Genomic DNA, 22073 nt, shown 5'->3' on the forward strand with positions numbered 1-22073 from the left:
TGACAACCAAAAGCACAAGGAAAACTACAATTTCTAAAAGACAAATGTGTTTTCAACAAATGTAGCTTAAATTGCATGATAGAAGAGATGTAAAGTAAGAAAATAATTACTGTCGCTGATAAACTGCAACTCTGCAAGATGGAATATGAGAAAATCAAAGATAGAATTCAGAGATAACACTTCTTGGCTCGAGATTGCATTTGGCAACGAGGAAAAGAATTAGATAGCTACAGTTTGGAGTCCAAAGAATAGTTTTCACGCAACATTATATCTCATGACTTAACCTTTACCAATCCAAAGTAATAATCTCATGACTTAATAGTTCCCCCGATTGCACAAGTATATTTGTTTCGGAGGATAATATACCAAGATATGAAAAAGTTGGCATGAAATATACCTCGGAGAGAGAAGAATAGCCACTCAACCACAGTTTGATCTGTAGACATCCTTTTAAGTATGATTTTGTTCATGAATGATCCACTGTGTTGCAACTATTTCAACCAGAAGGAGAAGATTTCAATAGCAGTAATCTGTACATAGGAGCTCCACGGTCTATAACATGTTGCTCCCAATCCGATCGAATGCCAAAGGGATTTTCCTTCAACCACCTATCTTGATGACTGGTGCTATCTTCCAAATCATGCACTACTGTGAGCTTACCCTTACCATATTTCATAAATTCTTCTTTCATTCTCACTGCAACTTCTTTTACATCGGATTGGAGAAATACCTGTGCTTAAGAGAACAGATCTGGATTAGCACCCTTGGCTCATGAAATAATTTGTGCCTGTCTCACTCAAAACATATTAGCTATCCAAGCCACACTTTGTGTATCTAATGATGAATATGAATATTTGCACCATAGATTAAACCATTAAAGGACAAAAAAGGGAGAAAAAAAAAAGGTGAATTCAGGGAGTCGTTATTGATCGATTGCACCACCCTTCAAGTTCATATTTGTTAAGAAATGTAAGAGAACTTCTCGTTGACTTGATTCCTTTTTAACAATGCATAACCGGAGATTGTTATATGGGAGTCTTAGACTATGTATAATATGGTAGGTAATCACCACCGGCAAATGTGGTGGAGTGGATGAGATCACTCCACCCTTAACCAGAAGTCTCTTATATAATCTTGAGCAATCTTCACCATATGAGCTAACTTTTGGAGTTGAGTAAACCATGGTCCATCTTCTTAAGAATATCTATCATTTCTGTTACTACTTGAACATGTCAAAATTTGTTGCTTTTTCAATCACAGTTAATCACAATTCAATTAGAGACCCAATTGCATATCAGAGACACAGCACTGGAGAGCTGCAGTTTTACCTTTCCATCAGAAGCCAGTAAGTCTGCTATTGCTTCAACTAATGATCTTCGCACCATCCTCCATCGGTATTCTGTTTTATTGAAATCTGGATTTGGACACTGCAGTTGCGAGGAAATTTGATTGTTCCTTGTTATTAACATACAACTGATTACATGGCCAGCCTTGACCATGGAATTTTAATATGTATCTTAGATTCTATTCAAAAGAAGCAACAAAACGCCACCTACCTGTATTGACACAAGAACCAGATCACCAGGGTAACTGGAAACAATGGACTGAAATGTTGATGTGGCATTTGTCGCTATGAAGTATCTAAAAAGAAAACATGAAAGAAGAAAAGAAAAAATCAGAGCACATATAATAGATGATTATCTGCTGCTATATACAAGGGCAATGGTTAGTGCACACTTTCGAGGCAGATACTGATAACACTACTGCACGATGAAGTGTGAGATCATTCTAAAGCAATTAGAATTTAAAAGAAATAAGGAATATTGGTTGCTAACTCAGTTTTTAAACACAACACCGAGCTGAAGATATTGGAGAATGCCACTCCCTTTAAAAACATAACAATTTCAAAAAATGTTTATGCAGTTTTAAGCCAGAAATCAGCAAACTTATTCCAACCTTTGGCACCGCTAAATCATACCTATCTCTTGTTTACATCCTTATAAGTCATGATAACATGTTTTACTGACAAACTTCAAAGTTATTTGTGGCCTTTATAGTTCACATGCTTATCACCAATTAATTGAGGTAGTATAGTTCACATGCTTATCCCAAATGTATATATTTTTTACCCTAGCCTTAAACTGGGAAGAATTAGTGACACAAATTTCAGCTCCTTGACAAAATTCTATTTATGTGCATATCTTATAAAGCAATTACAAAGGGGAGGAGAATACATACCCATTTGTCATGCCAGATTGAGAAACATGATCAAGACAACGGCTCACCAACTGGAAACAGGGCAAAGCCAAATTATTAAGCTTAGAACAGAAAGCAGCAGAATAAACATTCTGCAGAAGACTAAACCTTTTCATTATTTTCCATGCCAAGAAAATTCCAATCCTTCCTCATCTTTGCCATTCTGAACAGAAATAAGCCGTTGCCTGTAATTTGGTTTCAACTGTGAGAACTAAGAACTAATAATGTCCTTTGGTGCTGCACAACAACATGGGTAATTTTGATATGCAGGCTAAAGCTAAGGAAATGGAAATATAAAAACTAAAAGTTTATCTTAGTAACACAGGTAGCAGTCTCCCTCTTACTATAAGTTGGATTTTTTTACCATACAAAATTCAATCAACCAAGAAAGGACTATATCTCTTTAAGGGCTATATGTCTATAACAAGTTTCAACATATACTCTCTACATTTCTCAAATCTCTTGTATGGGGACACACTGCAAGACGAGTGTTGTAGAAATGCAGATTTAAAATAAGCGCGGTCATACAAGATCATAAATGATCCCATCCGACAGAAAGTTCAAGTAGCAAGCATAGAGGAGAACATGAGATAAGGTCGTTTGAGATAGTTCAGTCATGTCCTACATAGACCTCCAACTTCACCAACCCGTAGTTGTGAAACCATGATGATTGAATGTGTTAAAAAGGAACAAATCAGACCTAAAATCATAAGGAAAAAAAGTTTCCTCTAAGGACCTACAATTTCTCGAAATAAGGAGATTATGAAAAATAAAACAAAGGAAGAATAAGATCCATATAAGCGATATCAACTAGTTATGATTAAGGCTTTGTCATATTAGTACGCTTACATTAAGTGCAATATTTGTTAAGAGTCTTCTTAGAGTGCTTAGAGGTTTGTATGTCAGTAGAAAATGTTAAACTTCTAGTGACAGAGAAACTCAAATTAATCAGAAGTAGAATGAAACAGTTCCAAACGGAGTGAAATGACCATTGAGGATTCACATAGCCAACACCACCTAGCTTAGCGTAGTTGTTTTTATTGTTGAAAGTGTAGCAAAAGCATTGACATATATATATATATATATATATATATATATATATATGTACAACAGAGAAACTAGAGGCTCTAAGCTTCCTTCAAGAGTAAGAACTCTTTAACGGTATTATTCCAGGGATACAACCAATGTACGGGGAAACCTGTGGATTCATTGCTCACAAATATGAGGCTATAATAGTATTTGAAAGACTAAATTAGAGTCCCTCTAGACACTCCCTCAGTAAAAAATTTATGTTTCATTGTAAATATGGAGCTGTTACTGGTGTAATCAATGACTGCACACATTCAAACCCAAATAATACGATGGAATTAGAGAAAGATTGAGTCAGGGTAAAGAGAGATTTACCACTTCCTACGTCAACAACAAGAGGTAGTGTCGTATTGGCATATATAGCATCCCAGTTCAACTCAAATGGGTATGCCTGCACAGACGCCAAACACTCATTAGTTCTGAAGCTAATACACATCTATTTTTGTAAGCATACGTCATATATTAGTGGGCATGTTCAAAGTCAAGTTCCATGAGGAAAGGAGTCGGGGTGGGCGGCAAGTAGGTCTATAGTTCCTTCATGAGGAATTAAGGCTCTGATACCTTGCATTTACTACTCTAATAAATATTTCCGAACATATATGGTTCTGCGGCCCCAGCTAATATGCTCCACTTCACAGAAGAATAGTCATATTTTTTCAGTACATAACAATCATGTGGTCAGTGTTGCAAACGTTGGGCAAGAAGTGAATGGAAGGGGCTTTTGATGAGCTTGTTTATTCTTGTTTCATTTCCTATTGAGTGAAATCTTTGTCCTTATCCATGTATCTACCTTCTTTTCCCTATTAACACAATTTCAAAACCCTAAGACAAGAGGGATAGTTGTCAACAGATGAGATACACTAATGTGTTTCAGCTTTTTGCAATTTGTGTAACACAGCATGTTGAGTTAGAAAAAAGCATACTCTATCTAGTGCCAAGAGGCCGTGAAGCTTTCTCCCTTTCAGAAACTCCCAGACAATGGAAGCGTTTTCAATCAAATCGGCCATTACATAGCTTGATTTCCCAACAAATGTCTCACATGCCTGTTTGCCAACCACAATAAGATCACAGTTCTTTTGACTAAGATTATAAAGTATTGCAGCCAATTTGGACGTTCCAGCAGATTCTTGATTTGATGCGCCGAACTTTATAGCTCCAATCCACAAAATTTTCTGAAAAACAATGAAAGCATGCTTCTCTGGGCATATATTGTTTTCACAAATAGATTGTACAAAAATAAAATTATATTCTCATTGAGCAAGAGCAACCCTGAATAAATGCTCGAGTTATATCATCATAAGATCACAGAAATTCTGTTACAGCTCCAAGTACTGCTGCCGAAGCGGTTAGTTTAATTAGTTTTGATACCATTTTCGTAGATGCAAATCTAAGGTCAGACCTACCAATGCGATCATGCACAAGAGATATCCTATGAACTCTCATAGAACTAGTCAAAGAACACCAAATGGTGACCTCAAAATTGAGCAAGTACATTTACTTTTTGGCCTTCAGCAGAAGGAACTTCAGGGATTACCTTGCATCTTGAAAGCACGGAAATCATTTCCTCCAACGTGTTGGGTCCAACATCAACAGGTTTCCAGCCTAAGGAACATATTTGAAAGCCAAAAATATCTTAAAAACTATCATTCCCAGTGGAAAATACTAGAGGGACATATTCTCAAAATTTCAGAAACGAAATTAGCTTGAGCTCGAACAAATTGAGTTTCCAAAATAAATGAAGTTCATTTATACTATTTTCACTTTTTTAAAATTGTTCAGTTCTTTTGTCCATTAGGTCCTTAATCTAGCATATAAATCAGTGCAGACCAGGGGCTCGGTTATAGATTAAGAAACTCAACTTTTACCATCCATGATATGATTAGCAGGAAAGGTCTTCATCTGCAGTGGATAATGATCATTGACGCACCAAAAATCTTTTGGTAATACAATTTTTACTCCTCTTGCCTTTGCAGCCTCAAGTAGCATATCGGCTGCTTCTAGTGATTCTTGTTCCACCAATTCCATAGGCACAGGTAATCCAAAAGCATGCATGATTTGAAATGCAGCATCTCCAACAAAGATGAAACCATCACATCTAGATGCCAAAAATTGCAAGGCTGCTGCTTTCCCAGCGAGATTAGCTCCACCAATCTGCATTGCATCTCAAATTATCACTTGCATTTTGTGAACAAAAAGTTGTTTTTTCATTTGAAGCAAGAGCCTGAAAATGACTTCACGTTTAGGCAAAAGATTCTCAGATGCATACTATTGCATAATAGGGCCATTTGTTCATCTTGATTATCTTCTTCAGTTGAGACATTCCCTCGTCAAAGTGAAATCCGGCAATGGAGGAATAGCAGAAGCTGGTAATACCAACATTTGATGCAAGAATCTTATGTGATTGGAAAAATGCATCATTAACAAAGATATCGACCCCAGATGATAGGCGTCGTGCAAACTCTGAACAATTGGCTTGCTCCTGCTTAAACTGAGAAAGGTTCTCAAGCAGAAGGATGTCAGAATTATGTCCATCTTCCATCAGAGACTGCTCAAGTCCAGAACCAAGCTCCACTGGTATGACTTTTAGTTCAAGTTCTGACGATAGAAATTCTGAAGAACACATTATTCGGATCAATTGAACTCCATTTAAAACATGTTTAGTGAACATCAAATAAACACAGTTACTGTGTCCTGCATACAGTTTTTGATACTCTGGGAAGCTAAGCCTAAGTTCTCATATGGGGAGAAGCAGCATAAACAAAGTGAAAAGTAAGAAATTTGTAGACCTGCAACACGTTCCAATTTCAGAAGCTGTGAATCAGCTTTCGGACTCCAGCTACTTATTAGAACTAATTTTGCCCCAGCATTGTGTAGATACTTGATGGTTGAAATTACACGAGCTGCTGACGAATGCTTTTTCTTCTGCTCCCTTAGCAGGATGGTCAAATCCAATCTGACCATGACAACTTTTCCCATTAGTTCCTCCTCTGGGAAATTTCTAAGGGTTTGCACATGAGGTAAGATATCTGAATCTCTCCCGTCACAAGCTTCAGCCTAAAAGTGGATTCTTGTCTGGGTAAGAAGAACAAACAGCAGACTGAATAGCACATGAAAGAAACAATGTTGACTAGCTTGATTGTAGGAAACTTAATTTTAGGAGATTTGATTATGTTGACTAGCTTGATTGTACGAAACTTAATTTTAGGAGATTTGATTCTATTCTAGGAGATTTTATTCTAATTGATTTGTAAAATAACTTTAATTGATTTCCTTTCCTAAATTAGCCATAGGAACCTCTGTATAAATACTAGTGCTCATTGGATGTAAAAACATACTGAAATACAAGAAGTTTCATTCTTCTTCTTGAAATCTATATGGTATTAGAGTCAGGCCCATCTCAATTATTGTTACCGATGTTGGGCCCCCATTTATGTTGTCCACGCTTCAGTTTGCAGGCCTGGGCGTGAGGGGGGTGTTGAGTTGTCCCACATCGGTGGGATTTGAGGTCTTTGGTCTCCTTATATGGTCTTGGCTCACCTCATAAGCTAGCTTTTGGGGTTGAGTTAGGTACAAGGTCCATTATCATGGTATCAGAGCTATTGCTGCCTTTTTGAGGTGAGTTATCTCCTTCGCAACACTAGAGTTCCGTTTTATCAAAGAGGGTTGAGTTTTCTCTCTCTTGGTGGTTGTCTGCAACACAAACTCCTTATGAGTTCCCGTGTGGCAGCTACTTTTCCAACGAGATCTGCAGCTTTCCGGTGAGTTTTTCCGGCAAGATCAGGCAGATTCTATCTCTAAAAGGTTATTTTTGTATTTCTGATTATCCCTATTTGATTTTTGACATTAAGAATTATTACTTGTTCAAACTATGGGTGATACAAAAACAGATAATAATTCTATGTCTCAAATTAGTGCTGTTAAATTGGATGGGACTAGTACATGTCTTGCTTGGTCAAGATCTTGTCTACTTTTTATTAAGTCTAGAAAGTTGCTTGGTTATATTACTAGAGAAAAGAAAGCACTTGCGGTGACTGACCCTAAACTATAGTCAATGGGATTCTGATAATTCCCTTGTTATGAGATGGCTTTTGAACATTATGCACCCTCGAATCTCTAAGCAATATTTATTGCTTGATATTGCGGAAAAGATCTGGAATTCGGCTAGGCGCACTTACTATCATGGGCGGCTTTCCAGTCATGCCCCATTACCCTTTGGACGCGCCCCGAGGCGTCCTGGCAAGCTTCCCAACGCTCGTCGCCACGGTCGGCCTCGTGGTCTCGGCAGCTCCAAGTGACAAGCGCGCATGTGCCTCTGTCGCCCCACTAATAGCCATTGCCAGCACCCAGTCACAGGCAGATGCCAACAGCGCCCGCGCGCGCAGACCCCGATGCTAAAGACAAAGTTGCTGCCAACGGACTTGTTTCTGCTTTGTAGAAGACTAAGTCCTTTTCATTGTAAATATAGAGTAGTTTTACTGCATTTTCTTTAAGTGTGATTTTCCAGCTTTCATAGGTCTAGTCATGTAACTTTGGTTTTTTTTTTAAGCATTATTAAGGGGGACCAAGCAATCAAAACTTTCAAGCAAGCAAACAATTCTCTGTACTGGTGTCTCTCCCCCCCGACACCGTATTGTTTTTCTGTAATAGCTTTCATTCAATGCAATCAAGCTTTCTTTCATTCTCAGTTCTCTTTTCTGCTCTCTCTTTCAATTGATCACGATATTGGTTTTCCCGTACGGCACTGACAATTTAGTCTAGCGTACGGAGGGGACCTCAGTTGGCGGACAGCAATCGCACTGACATCGGTTGCTTAGTCTTACGTTACCCTTCCAAGGAACTTCAGGAAGGCGCCGCGTAACAGTTGGTATCAGCGCCTAGGCTCGACATCGGACGAGGGATTCCATTGCAATTACCACCATTTCTGACCATGGTGAATTATGGGGATCGCATCGCGATCCTTGAGGGAACGGTTGACGCATTACGGCCCATCGTGGAAATGGTGCCCGATCTAAAGACCAGCCTAGTGCAAAGGTTGGACGACCTGGACCGTAGACTGATCCAGACCGAAGTTGACATAGAAAACATCAGTCGCGACTCTGAAGGAGACCGGCAAACGGCAGCCACAGAGGCAGCCGAAATATTTGGTAAATTCGAGGTCCTCCAACAGGAGCGCGCCGAGGATTTAGCCAACAGGGCACAAGAGGCAGACAGGGTGACTGCCATACAACAAACTATAGACAACTTGACAGGCCAGCTCAATGTTGTCAATGCTGCTTTACAAGGCCTGCTTCGAGGAGGTGGAAACCAAATCGGGGGTATTGTCAACCTCACCCCTGTGGCCCAAAAACTGAAAATTCCTGAGCCAAAGCCATATAGTGGAGCTCGAAATGCCAAAGAAGTGAAAAACTTCATCTTCGACATCGAACAATACTTCGATGCCGTGGGGGGCCTAGAAGAAGCTAAGAAGGTAGCAATTGTTGCCATGTATCTTCAGGGTGATGCCAAACTCTGGTGGCGGGTGAAATACGAAGCCATCAAGGCTGGTGAAGATGCCCTCGAGACATGGGCAAAACTGAAGGCAGCCATACGCCTTCAGTTCTTCCCCGAAAATGTTGAGTACAATGCTAGGAGAAAGCTACGGGAGCTCCGCCAGACCAAATCAGTGTGGGATTACGTGCGGGAATTCTCTGCGCTCATGCTGAACATCCGCGACATGGGGGACAAAGACAAACTCTTCACCTTCCTGGAAGGGTTGAAACCTTATGCCCGCATGGAGTTGCAAAGACAAAGGGTAGATACGTTACCTAAGGCAATCCAAGCAGCAGAGTGCCTTGGGGATTATCAAGTGGAAGCCCGGAAGGACATGCCTCAACAGCCTGTCCGAGGAGGATACAAAGGAGGCCAGCCGAACACTGGTGGCCCTAGCAGAAGTGGAGGAGACCGGAGTGCAACCAAATCTAAGGCTCCCTCCTCAGGCAGTACTAGCGTTGCATCTAACAACAATGATCGGGGGAGGAAACCCCCCTCAGGATGTCGTCATTGCGGCGGACCACATTGGAATAATGAATGCCCACATGCACAGATGAACGCCCATCAAGCTTTTGAGGATGGGACGGATGACGATGCCGATGATGCGGACCAGACCGAACCAGTTGGTGCATTCAATGCCATTGTTAGCTCTATTTCTGAGCCCCTAACGGGAACCAGTGCTGGTATCCGTAAGAAGGACCCTTGTCTAATCGCCAAGAAAGGGAAAAAGAAGGCGAACGAGAGGACTCATCCTCATCAAGAGAGGACCTTAATGTTCGTTGACATGAAGGTAAATTGCAAGCCCATTCGGGCGATGATAGACACGGGTGCTACCCACAACTACTTAGCCTCGACTCAGGTGGAGTGCCTTGGCCTAGTTGTAGGAAAGGACAAAGGTCGTGTCAAGGCTATCAACTCACCACCTCAGCCAGTGGGTGGAATAGCCAAAGAAGTACCGGTGAAACTTGTCCCTTATGAAGGAAAGTTCAACTTACGCATGGTGATCATAGATGACTTTGAGTTGATAGTGGGGTTGGAATTCCTGAGACAGACCAATACCATGCCCGCACCGTATGCAGACTTGCTACTGATGATGGGAGAAAATGGAGCTAAGCCCTGCATTATTCCGTGCATTCCCATGAAGATGGCCGCCGAGAACATCTCGGCCTTGCAGTTGAAGAAGGGGGTAAAAAGATATGAACCCACGTTCCTGGCTACCCTCTGCATGGAAGATATAGAACGCTCATCGGGTCCCATTCCTGCACCCGTGAAGGAGTTGCTTCTGGAATTTGAAGACATCATGCCACAAGACATGCCAAAGCGTCTTCCGCCTAGGCGAACTGTGGACCACGAGATTGAGTTGGTGCCGGGTGCGAAGCCACCTGCCCGGGCGCCGTACAGAATGTCACAACCCGAACTCACCGAGCTTCGGAGACAATTGACGGAAATGCTAGACACAGGGATCATCGTGCCCTCCAAGTCCCCATACGGGTCCCCTGTGCTATTCCAAAAAAACATGATGGTAGTTTACGACTCTGCGTGGATTACCGGGCTCTAAACAAAATCACCGTGAAAAATATGTACCCTATTCCGCTAATGGCAAACTTGTTTGATAGACTGGGTGGTGCGACGGTATTCACCAAAATAGACCTGAGGACGGGTTATTGGCAAGTTCGGATTGCAGAGGGTGATGAGCACAAGACGACCTGTGTGACAAGATATGGGTCGTACGACTTCCTGGTTATGCCCTTTGGCTTGACTAACGCGCCAGCCACATTTTGCACCTTGATGAACCAAGTCTTCCGAGAATACATTGATGAATTCGTCGTAGTTTATTTGGATGACATTATGGTATATAGCCAGACACTGGAAGAACATCTGGAGCATTTGCGGAAGGTCCTAGCCCGATTGCGGGAGAACGAATATGCGAAGCTATCCAAGTGCTCCTTTGCTCAGAAACAAATTGACTTCCTCGGACATGTCATCGAGGAAGGGCGGATCAAGATGGACCAGCAGAAGATTCAGGCCATCACAGAATGGCCGCCTCCTAAGGATATCCACGCCTTGAGGTCGTTCCTTGGCCTATGCAACTTCTATCGGCGTTTTGTGAAAAGTTACTCCCTCATTGCAGTGTCGCTGACAGAACTTCTCAAGAAGGTCACACCGTGGGATTGGGGCCCCAAACGGGCAAAGGCCTTCGACGCATTGAAAATGGCTATGTCTAGTAACCCAGTCTTGCCCCTCCCTGACTTGGCCAAGCCATTCGAAGTGCAAACGGATGCCTCCGACTATGCACTTGGTGGAGTATTGCTACAGGAAGGGCATCCCGTAGCGTACGAGAGCCGGAAACTGAAGGATGCAGAGCGGCGCTATGCCGCCCATGAGAAAGAATTATTGGTTGTCGTTCATTGCTTACGCCTTTGGAGGCATTATCTACTGGGAGCCCCATTCGTGGTCAAGACAGGCAACACAGCCGTTAGCCATTTCATGACCCAGCCAAAGCTGAATGGTCGACAGGCTAGGTGGCAGGAACTCCTAGCAGAATTTCACTTCAATCTGGAGTACCGAAGTGGGAAGACCAATCATGTTGTTGATGCACTCAGTCGGAGAGTTGATCTAGCATCGGTGTGTGTACTCGCCGCCCTAAAGGGAAGCGAAGTAACCACCACCATAAAAGACCAGATACATGATCTACTCATCAAGGATCCTGCTGCACAGTATTTGGTTGATTTGGCAGGACAGGGCAAGACTCGCCAGTTCTACACCGAAGATGGTTTCCTGAAACTGAAAGGGAACCGACTTTATGTTCCTAAAGGAGGAGATCTGCGACGGACTCTTCTTGCAGAATGCCACGATACTTTGTGAGTCGGTCATCCCGGTGAGGAACGCACCATGGCATTGCTTCGCCGTGCATATTATTGGCCTCAAATGGTCGATGACGTCGCTCAATATGTGAAGACTTGTCTAGTATGCCATAAGGATAAGTCAGACCGCTTGACGCAGGCAGGGCTCTTGGAACCACTAGCTGTCCCAAAAGACCTTGGGAAAGCGTTTTCCTGGACTTCATCACCGGATTGCCCAAGGTCGGAGATCTCACAACTATCTTGGTTGTGGTGGATCGGTTTTCCAAGTATGCTACCTTTATAACAGCCCCACAATATATATCAGCAGAAGATACAGCTCGACTATTCTTCTCTCATGTCGTCAAATATTTGGGCCAACCTAAAGACATTGTTAGTGATCGCGACTCACGCTTCACTAGCAATTTTTGGACCCAACTCTTTAAGTGTCTCGGGTCAAAATTGAGTCATAGCTCAAGTTTTCATCCGCAATCTGATGGCCAGACGGAGCGATTCAATGGCATGCTAGAGGAATATCTCCGGCACTTTGTGACCGGATCGCAGAAGAACTGGGTGAAACTTCTGGATGCTGCTCAACTGTGTTTCAATTCACAAAAGAGCTCAAGTACCAACAAAAGCGCTTTTGAAATTGTTACCGGACAGCAACCGCTACTCCCACACACAGTGAACGCACGAAACATGTCAAAATCTCCTCGGGCTGCTAGCTTCTCAAAAGAATGGAAGCAAAATTTGAAGATAGTGAGGAGCTATCTTGTCAAAGCCCAAAAGCGAATGAAGAGGCATGCTGATCAGAATCGCCGCTTTGTTGAATACCAAGTGGGAGACAAAGTGATGGTCAAAATCCCAAAGCAGTACTTGTTTGCAGGGGTCTATGACCCTCGCCTATTGAAAAAATATATTGGACCCTTGTCCATTGAAAGGCGCATTGGGAAAGTTGCATACCGGATGGATACCCCAGCCTGGTGGAAAATCCATCATGTTTTCCATGTCAGTCTCCTGAAACCTTTTCGGGAAGATATGGAGGATCCTTCACGAAGCCAACTCACAATACCAAGTATTCGAGGTCCCATTTCAACCGGGAAAAGGCGTGCTGAAGCTATTCTTGATGATCGAGCGATTCACGCCTCAAGAAAAGATCAGTAGGAGTTCTTGGTGAAATGGCAGGGATGTGATGCGGAGGAGAATACTTGGGAGAGGGGAACAAACCTCAAAGCCTACAAGAGCTTGATTGATGATTACCTTGCAAGGAAGGCGCCGAGGACGTCGCCAACTCAGTTGGGGGAGAATGTCATGGGCGGCTTTCCAGCCAAGCCCCATGACCCCTTGGACGCGCCCCGTGGCGTCCTGACAAGCTTCCCAACGTCCGTCGCCACGGTCGGCCCCGTGGTCTCGGCAGCTCCAAGTGACAAGCGCGCGCATGTGCCTCTGTCGCCCCACCGATAGCCATCGCCAGCGCCCAGCCACAGGCAGATGCCAACAGCGCCTCGCGCGCAGACCCCGATGCTAAAGACAAAGTTGTTGCCAACGGACTTGTTTCTGCTTTGAAGAAGACTGAGTCCTTTTCATTGTAAATATAGAATAGTTTTACTGCATTTTCTTTAAGTGTGATTTTCCAGCTTTCATAGGTCTAGTCATGTAACTTTGGTTTTTTTTTTTTAGGACTATTAAGGGGGACCAAGCAATCAAACTTTCTAGCAAGCAAACAATTCTCTGTTCCGGTGTCTCTCCCCCCCGACACTGTGTTGTTTTTCTGTAATAGCTTTCATTCAATGCAATCAAGCTTTCTTTCATTCTCAATTCTCTTTTCTGCTCTCTCTTTCAATTGATCACGACATTGGTTTTCCCGTACGGCACAGACAATGTAGTCTAGCGTACGGAGGGGACCTCAGTTGGCGGACAACAATCGCACTGACATCGGTTGCTTAGCCTTACGTCGCCCTTCCAAGGAACTTCAGGAAGGCGTAACATTACTCACGCAAGGGAAATGATGCCCAGATCTTTGAGATTCGAAATAAATCCATGCGACTAAGCAAGGTGAGTTGACTGTCATTAATTATTATTCCTAGTTAAGTGGATTATGGAAGAAAATTGACTACTATTAGGATCTCTAAGCAAAGTGTACTGATGATGCAGTTCTCTTTCAACAATTGGTTGAAAATGACAGGGTCTATGATTTTCTGGCCGGTTTGAACCAAGAATATGATCAAATCAGGGTTCAAAATCTCGGTAAAGTTCCTCTTCCTTCTCTTGAAGATGCATACTCTTATGTTCAACAAGAAGAGAGTCGGCGTGGGGTCATGCTTTATTCAGCACCAACGGAGAAATCCGGGTTAACTGTGTCTCATGAGCAACCAAGGGCAATCATTTCTGATAAAGATCATATGCATTATGATTTTTGTGGAAAGCCAAGGCACACAAAAGAGACATGCTGGAAACTACATGGTAGACCAACTAGAGGTAGTGAAGGAAAGCGTGCAAGTCCATCAAAGGGTCATGTTAATATTGCAGAAAATGTTTTCTAATATTGCTAGTTCCAACTATGTGCAGTTAGGTATTGCCTTTAATGCTCACCTTAATTCTTGGATTATTGATTCGGGTGCGAATAGACACATGACAGGCTCCTCTAAAGGCTTACAAAATTACTCTCCTAGTCCCAAAGGGGATTATGTCAAAATAGCCAATGATTCTCTACCTCCTGTCCTTGGAACAGGTTCTGTTGTCCGTATTCCTGATATTACATTATCATCGGTTCTCCATGTACCTGAGTTTCCTGTTAACATGTTATCTATTAGCGCCATCACCAAAAAGCTAAATTGTAGTGTTTTATTCTTCCCTGATCATTGTGTTTTCCAGGATCTTCAAATAAGGAAGAGGATTGGCAATGATAGATTGCATGATGACTTATATTGGATTGATGGAACTCAAAACTTTTGTCAGGCCTTTTTTGGAGGAAATAAAGATGTCAACCAAGAAATAATACAGTGCATAGACGGTTGGGACATCCATCATTTTTTGCTTTGAATAAGCTATATCCTAGTTTGTTTTCTAAAACCGAGTTTGAATCTCTGTTTTGTGACGCTTGTGAATTTGCCAAACATACTAGAAACTCTTCTCCTTTAAGCGATAATAAAAGTACAACTCCTTTTTCTACTATTCATTCTGATGTATGGGGTCCTACTCAAACAGTTTCTTTGTCTGGTAGTCAATGGTTTGTTACTTTTATTGATTGTTGTACTAGGATAACTTAGGTATATTTGTTAAAGGCCAAAAGTGAAGTTCTCTCCTGTTTTCCGTTGTTTCATAAGATGATTTGTATCAATTTGAGACTAAGATAAAAATCTTATGAACCGACAATGGCACGAAATACATGGATAGAAAATTTGGTGCTTATTGGAGTCTTATAGGATTATCCACCAAACAAGTTGTCCTTATACTAGTGCACAAAATGGGGTTGCTGAAAGGAAGAATAGGCATTTGTTAAAAGTAGCAAGATCTCTTATGTTTACCATGAATCTACCAAAATCTTACTAGAGGGATGCCATTCTAGTAGTTGACTATCTCATCAACAGAATGCCGCTTAAAACTCTCAATTTTCATAGTCCTCTGGAAGCTTTAAAAGGTAAAAATTACTATGTTGTTCCTCCGAAGGTGTTTGGGTGTCTCTGCTTTGTTCACACTAGAAAATCTGGGAAACTTGATCCTAAAGCTTTTAAATGTATCTTTATCGTGTATTCTCCAACACATAAAGGGTACAAATGCTATCATGCTCCCTCTAGGAGATCCCGTGTCAGCATGAATGTTACTTTTTGAGAGTCTGAGCCCTATTTCAGTATTACACCATTGAATCTTCAGGGGGGAGCTATAATGGGGAAGAGGTTATTCTCCCTAGCGCCACAATTGATACCACTACCACTACCACAAAGGAAAGTGAAATTGGAGAAAGAATTCAGGGGGAGACTATTGGGCATTTGGACAGACCTGATTTGATAACTTACTCGGGGAGAAATAGAGCAGAAGAAGTCATCATGCAATCTACTAAAGTTGAATCCTCTTCTGCCGAACCCTCTTCTATGGTGAATTATCTACATTTTCTAATAAGTTAAATTTGCATGTTGCTCACAGAAAAGCAGTCAGATCTTGCACCACTAAACACCCTTTATCCAATTTTGTCTCCTATAATTCTTTGTCTCCGTCCTATAGAGTCTTTGCCTTGTCTATTTCTTCTATGTCTATTCCCCAGAATTGGAGGGAAGCTTTTGCAGATCCTAAATGGAAGCAAGCTATGATTGAAGAAATGAAGGCCTTGTCAAAAAATGGCACTTGGGAGCACATCAACCCCAGACAAGAATTTGGTTGGCTACAAATAGGTCTTCATTGTGAAACACAAAGTTGATGGCTCAGTTGAAAGATTCAAAGCAAGATTGGTGGCCAAGGAATTCACTCAAACTTATGAAGTGGACTATCAAGAAGCATTTGCCCCTGTTGCTAAAATGAACACTATGAGAATTCTTTTATCTTGTGCAGCTAATCTTGATAAGGACTTACAACAGTTTGATGTGAAGAATGATTTTCTTCGTGGAGACTTGGAAAAAGAAGTGTATATGGAGATTCCTCCTAGATTTGATACTGAACATAGTCAAGGGAAGGTGTGCAGATTGAAGAAAGCCCTGTACGGATTGAAACAATCCCCTAGAGCTTGGTTTGACAGATTTTGTAAAGTAATGATCTCTTTTGGTTACCATACCAACATAGCAATGCCGATCATACTCTCTTCATAAGACATCAAGCGGTAAAATCACTCTTCTCATAGTTTATATTGATGATATAGTAATGACAAGAGATGACAAAGAGGAAATTGTTCGGTTGAAGAACTTGTTGGCACAGGAATTCGAGATCAATGATCTTGGAAAATTACAGTACTTCTTGGGAATTGAGGTTGCCAGATTGAAAAAGGGAATCTTTATTTCTCAAAAAAGTATATTTTGGATCTCTTGAAAGAAACTGATATGACAGGATGCAAACCAGCAAAATCGCCTATTGAAAGCAATCACAAGTTACAAACAGGAGTTGGAGAGTCTGTTGATAAGGAGAGATATCAGAGCTTGGTTGGAAGACTCATTTATCACTCCCACACTAGACCAGGTATAGCTTACTCAATCAGCCTGGTAAGTCAGTTCATACATGATCCTAGGGATTCTCATATGCAAGTTGTCTTCCACATTTTGCGGTATTTAAAGTCTGCTCCAGGCAAAGGTCTCCTTTTCTCCAAACACGGTCACCTCCGTGGAGAAGCTTATACAGATGCAGATTGGGCTGGTTCTCTAGATGACAAAAGGTCCACATCCGGTTATTGTACACTCGTAGGAGGGAACTTGGTTACTTGGAGAAGCAAGAAGCAAAGTGTAGCTGCCAGATCAAGTGCCGAGGCAGAATATAGAGCTATGGCCTAGGGTGTTTGTGAACTTTTGTGGTTGCAAAAGCTACTAGAGGAATTGAAATTGTCTGAAAAAGGGAAACTTTCCTTGTATTGTGATAACAAGGCTGCAATCAGCATAGCTCATAATCCTGTTCAGTATGACCGAACGAAACATGTTGAAATTGATCGACATTTCATCAACGAAAAGATCACAGATGGTGTCTTGACTATACTTCATGTATCATCAGAGAAACAACTAGTTGATGTGCATAAAAAAGGTCTCAACAGACGAACCTTCCACACTTTGGTTTGCAAGTTTGGCATGTGTGACATCTTTGCACCAACTTGAGGGGGAGTGTTGACTAGCTTGATTGTAGGAAACTTAATTTTAGGAGATTTGATTATGTTGACTAGCTTGATTGTAAGAAACTTAATTTTAGGAGATTTGATTCAATTCTAGGAGATTTTATTCTAATTGATTTGTGTAATAACTGTAATTGATTTCCTTTCCTAAATTAGCCATAGGAACCTCTGTATAAATACTAGTGCTCATTGGATGTAAAAACATACTGAAATACAAGAAGTTTCATTCTTCTTCTTGAAATCTACAATTATCACGTTATTTTTTTATGTGTTTCTTATGTTTTTTACATTCCCAATCAATTTTTCAAATAAGCTGGTAGAATTAAAGCTATCAGATTAAATTCTACATCAATTTCAAGTCTAAGGAGCTTTCAGAAAGAGCATTATATACATAAGAGATCTTAGACGTATGAATATCCTCTTGCTTCTATGATTCAATTGCTCAAAATCTATTTTGAAGTTTCGAAGATTCATCTTCTTTAGATAATGATAGTATGTATCACAACATGAAACCAGTAAAACTAGTAAGGAACGATCAAGCTTTTTCAGTTGATGATCACATAAGCCATCTAACCAAACATGCATGTAATGATGTAAACACCTAATCTTCATGCCCATTCAAAAGTGCATCAGGTAAAGTAAAGGAGCACTTTGATATATTAATACTTCCCTAATTTATTGCTGAGCTAACAACACTCAAACTAGAAAGTCAAGTTTTAATCATTGCAGAAAATTATAACATGTGGCGTACAAAACATGACTTTTTTTATGACTGAGAAATTCATTGTTGTTTAGCTTCGAAAGTCAGTGCGTACTAGGCCCACCACTCTACCCTTCTCCACTTAATACCTGTCTTGGTTCAAAAGCTAGGCTTCCAATTCGTGACATGCGAGCGCTGCACTACCTTAGCTGTTGAACCAAAACTTTGCGGCTGCTGAATATAAGTGAGTTAATAATACTATCGGATAAACAACCACAACAAACCCGGTACTTAAAGTAAAACCAAATTTTCCAGAGACTTCAACTCTTTTAACATACGTAACAAAATCGATGTAAGCATCTGAAATGCAACCTAAAGTCAGAGCACATATTCACTTACCGACATATCTCCTTGACGAATGCAAGACTTTTAAATGGGCGCTGAGTACTAATTTCAGCCAACACCAGTTGTTATATACATTACTCCACAATTATTGATTAGGAGATACAAAGGCACTTACTAATGATTAATACACAGCCCCACAATTTCCATTGGCTTGATTCTAATCTCAGATTCTTTAACAATAGCAAATACGGCAATCTGCCTATACCTCATTCATGAAAGGCAATTATATCGTTAGTTTACATCAAGAGCAGAAATGTCATCTCATTCAATTGAATATGATGCATAGAAATACAGTTAACATGTATAGAATAGAATAACCGAAGCCAAAACATTAAAACGGGGAGAGAGAAAAAGATGATGCTAATTCAGATTTATGGTTAGCAAGAAAATATGTGGATTATATGTATGTTCATTGGATAAGGCGAATTCTTTAACATCGGGGATTAGGAAATAGAAGTTATATATTGTACATGTTAGCATAAAACATCATTTTGTAGGCAATGCACTTGTTGGGGCATGTACCTATAACTTAGATAGACAAACAACTGTCGAATATTTTCCTAAATGTAAGGAGAGTAAAATTATTGAAATTACCTCGTCTGGAAGTGAATGCAAATCAGCATGATCAGCTACCTCCAGATTTAAAGCTGGAAAAAAAAACAAATTGAGAACACCGCTTGTAACAGGATAACAAGATTTTGGACTTTTTTTTCTATCGCTTGGGACAGCAATTTTAGTAATAACCTTCTAGTGAAAATTGAACCCTTTTACAACTTTGGACTGCAGAAGGCTTCCCATAAGACGAACGTGAACTAATTTGTTGCAAATCTTGAAACCTTGTACAGCCATTGTGGAAATCTGATATTCTCGGTAAAGAGTATTCTAAGAAGAAATCCAGAACCCGACTCATAATTCTTATTTACTGTCGATCAATTTAGAACTACAGGCTGCAAAACATACGAGATAAATAATTAATAAACCAATAAATAACACAACGTTATGTTACAGATATTCTGTTACACGGTTCAACACTGCTTCAGAATGAACTGCAAAGAATGTGTTACACCTAATTCAAGAACTAGTGACAATTCGAGAATTGGTTATTCAACTCGTGGAAGCTGAAGGAAACTTCCGAGAGACTTGAACAAGAATTGCAAAAGAGAAGATGAAAGAGAGCAGGGGATAGAAGAGTTTTTGCTAAAATCTAATTTGTTGATAAGTCGATTTTACATCAAATTACAAATGCTTATTTACTAAAATTACTGCATGTTTGTTAGCAAGCAATTTAGATGTTATCTGATGAAAAACATCATTTTTTGCAGTCCCAGAAGAATTTAGCCAAGGAGTGGAAAGAAAGATAAACAAAGGAAGAAAAATGGAATGAAGGTTGCAATGATTCATGCGGATACACAACTTGGCATATGGTCGCATCAGCGGTAGAACTTCGAGAGGATTCAAGGCCAAGTGATGTATGTGGTGTGGTTTACTGCTAGTCACAACTTGGTGTCTGGTTGCATAAGCTCTTATATCCGGACTCGAACACTGAGGACAAGATTTGTTTTGAGGAAGGGGGAATTTTATGAATGATATTGGTTCTGATCCTTCTCATCACCTTCTCTGGCTTCCTCTCCCTCCACCCCTTCTCTGTGTTTCTCTGTTCTCATCCCCATTTTCTTAATGTTCTATTTCTACTGTTATTTCTAGCATTATATTCACCTTCACAGTTAATTCCAACCAACTTGAACCTCACAAATAAAGGTGAAGTGCTGACGGGCAGTTCAACAACTAGGAAGGTGACCGCACTTCCCAAAGAACAATGATCATGTGTATGCAGTTCAGTGGCATGGTTGTCAACTGCACGCTCAACAGAAGAAAACTGCAGAGGTTATACATTAAAGATGCCGTGCGACTGCACAACCTCCGGTAAAGTTAATCTACAAAGGGCAATCTGGAAATTTCATGTGCACTGTGCCAAAGCGTATAAATACAATCTTTGAGCACATTTTAGTAACTTTTGGCCTGGAGTCGAAGCTTTTGGAGCAGATTCATCACAAAACCATCATCCAAGTGAAGAATCGAAGAATTGTATTCATTATTCCTTCTACAAGTACATGTACTTATACTAAAAGACAAGTAGCTATGAGAAATACAACTGCTCTTAACCAATAGGAAGTTATCTAAGCTAGCTAACTAACTAACTAACAATGTCTACTTAAGCTACCCAATGCATAAATAACTTACTCCTAATTAAATTTCAAACTAACTAAACTGCAAGCCAAATTTGTGGCTCGAACTTATGACAGTGGCGGAGCCACCCTTAACACCGGAAAATTACACTGTGTAGATAAATAAATAAATAAAAACTCTAAGTATATATACTAATGTTGAATCCCATTGACTTCTACGTTTACTTACTTATTTATATTATAACTTCCTTTAGTGAAAATTCGAGCTCTGCCCACTGCTGACACCATTTATTTGTGCATCACAAGGTAGCTAAACAATCTAAAATGACTTGTCTATAAAATCCTATGTATCCATTATTTTTATTTGGACATGCCTCATTCCAATACTCTGATAATTTCTCTTTCGAGATAATTTGTCTACACAAATTAAAAACACAATATTAATTCCGAGACTCTAGTGACAAACACCGGACCTAATATTAATTGTAATAAACACAACTAAACAGTGATGCAAAAATGCGTATACTTTACTAAGTTTCTGGGATTACCTGAAATGGATGAAATAAACAGTGGTCTGTTCCTTTAACTTCTGCTTTTCTTTTGTTTGTTTGAGAGGGAGGGAAGGAAGATAATATGTTGGGGGAATTAAAAGAAAGAAAAAAAAAAGGAAACCCAAAAATAAGAAAAGGCCAATTGCAATAACGTCCCTCTCTATTCTAGGATAATACATATACATCCTTCTAGAATTATGAACTACACTCTCCTCCCTCAATATAAGAAAGAAAAAAAAAAAGGAAACCCAAAAATAAGAAAAGGCCAATTGCAATAACGTCCCTCTCTATTCTAGGATAATACATATACATCCTTCTAGAATTATGAACTACACTCTCCTCCCTCAATATAAGCTTTAATATATAACGTTTCATCCACACTCTTTTTTTCTTCTTCTAAGATTTTACATCTTTATGAGACGATTTAATGTTATTTTTCTGTTAATTTTAAATTTAAAGATATTTTGTTACCCCTAATTTAATTCAAATTGCATTGATCTAATTATTTGTTTAAAATTTACTATGATTTTATCCAATTCTAATTCGAAAAATAAGACTTATACTCTCCAAATAAGTGCAAATAGTGACGAGAAATAAGGGGGTGACTAAGAACGACACTAAAGAAGTAAATGCATGTGTATATTGTTGTTATTATTTTATGGGCAAACTAATAAGCATTAATTATTTTTCTTGTTACACCTCATGTTTTTGTACGTG

At 40.2% G+C, this 22073-nt stretch overlaps 1 protein-coding gene across 10 annotated transcripts; it reads right to left on the bottom strand.

Moving 5' to 3' along the window:
• Window positions 1-397: 397 nt before the first annotated feature.
• LOC104109367 (phosphoglycerate kinase, cytosolic-like) lies at window positions 398-21462 on the bottom strand. Of its 10 annotated transcripts, none has more exons than XM_009618641.4 (14): window positions 21354-21462; window positions 19364-19566; window positions 19214-19266; window positions 6132-6399; window positions 5612-5955; window positions 5211-5496; window positions 4880-4947; window positions 4269-4388; window positions 3661-3736; window positions 2365-2441; window positions 2239-2288; window positions 1557-1641; window positions 1329-1427; window positions 398-730 (listed from the first exon to the last, which is right to left on the bottom strand). In XM_009618641.4, exons 2-14 carry the CDS (start codon window positions 19527-19529, stop codon window positions 497-499), a joined length of 1926 nt encoding a protein of 641 aa, XP_009616936.1. In that variant the 5' UTR covers window positions 19530-19566; window positions 21354-21462; the 3' UTR covers window positions 398-496. The 10 variants fall into 10 exon arrangements, with proteins under 10 accessions (XP_009616936.1, XP_009616934.1, XP_009616935.1 ...); XM_009618639.4 differs by having other exon boundaries at window positions 4269-4517; XM_009618640.4 differs by having other exon boundaries at window positions 5205-5496.
• Window positions 21463-22073: the final 611 nt, after the last annotated feature.

Source organism: Nicotiana tomentosiformis, chromosome 7 (genome assembly GCF_000390325.3).
Source record: "Nicotiana tomentosiformis chromosome 7, ASM39032v3, whole genome shotgun sequence".
In the NCBI taxonomy this organism is placed as follows: domain Eukaryota; kingdom Viridiplantae; phylum Streptophyta; class Magnoliopsida; order Solanales; family Solanaceae; genus Nicotiana; species Nicotiana tomentosiformis.

Excerpts from the sequence above, each read along its gene's own strand:
- LOC104109367 (XM_009618638.4), bottom strand. The coding sequence starts at position 19,529 with ATGAGTCGGGTTCTGGATTTCTTCTTAGAATACTCTTTACCGAGAATA. Across the intron at positions 5,497-5,611 it reads AATGGCCCTATTATGCAATA|ATTGGTGGAGCTAATCTCGC; the intron begins GTATGCATCTGA and ends GATGCAATGCAG. Across the intron at positions 4,518-4,879 it reads CCGTGCTTTCAAGATGCAAG|AAAATTTTGTGGATTGGAGC; the intron begins GTAATCCCTGAA and ends ATTGTTTTTCAG.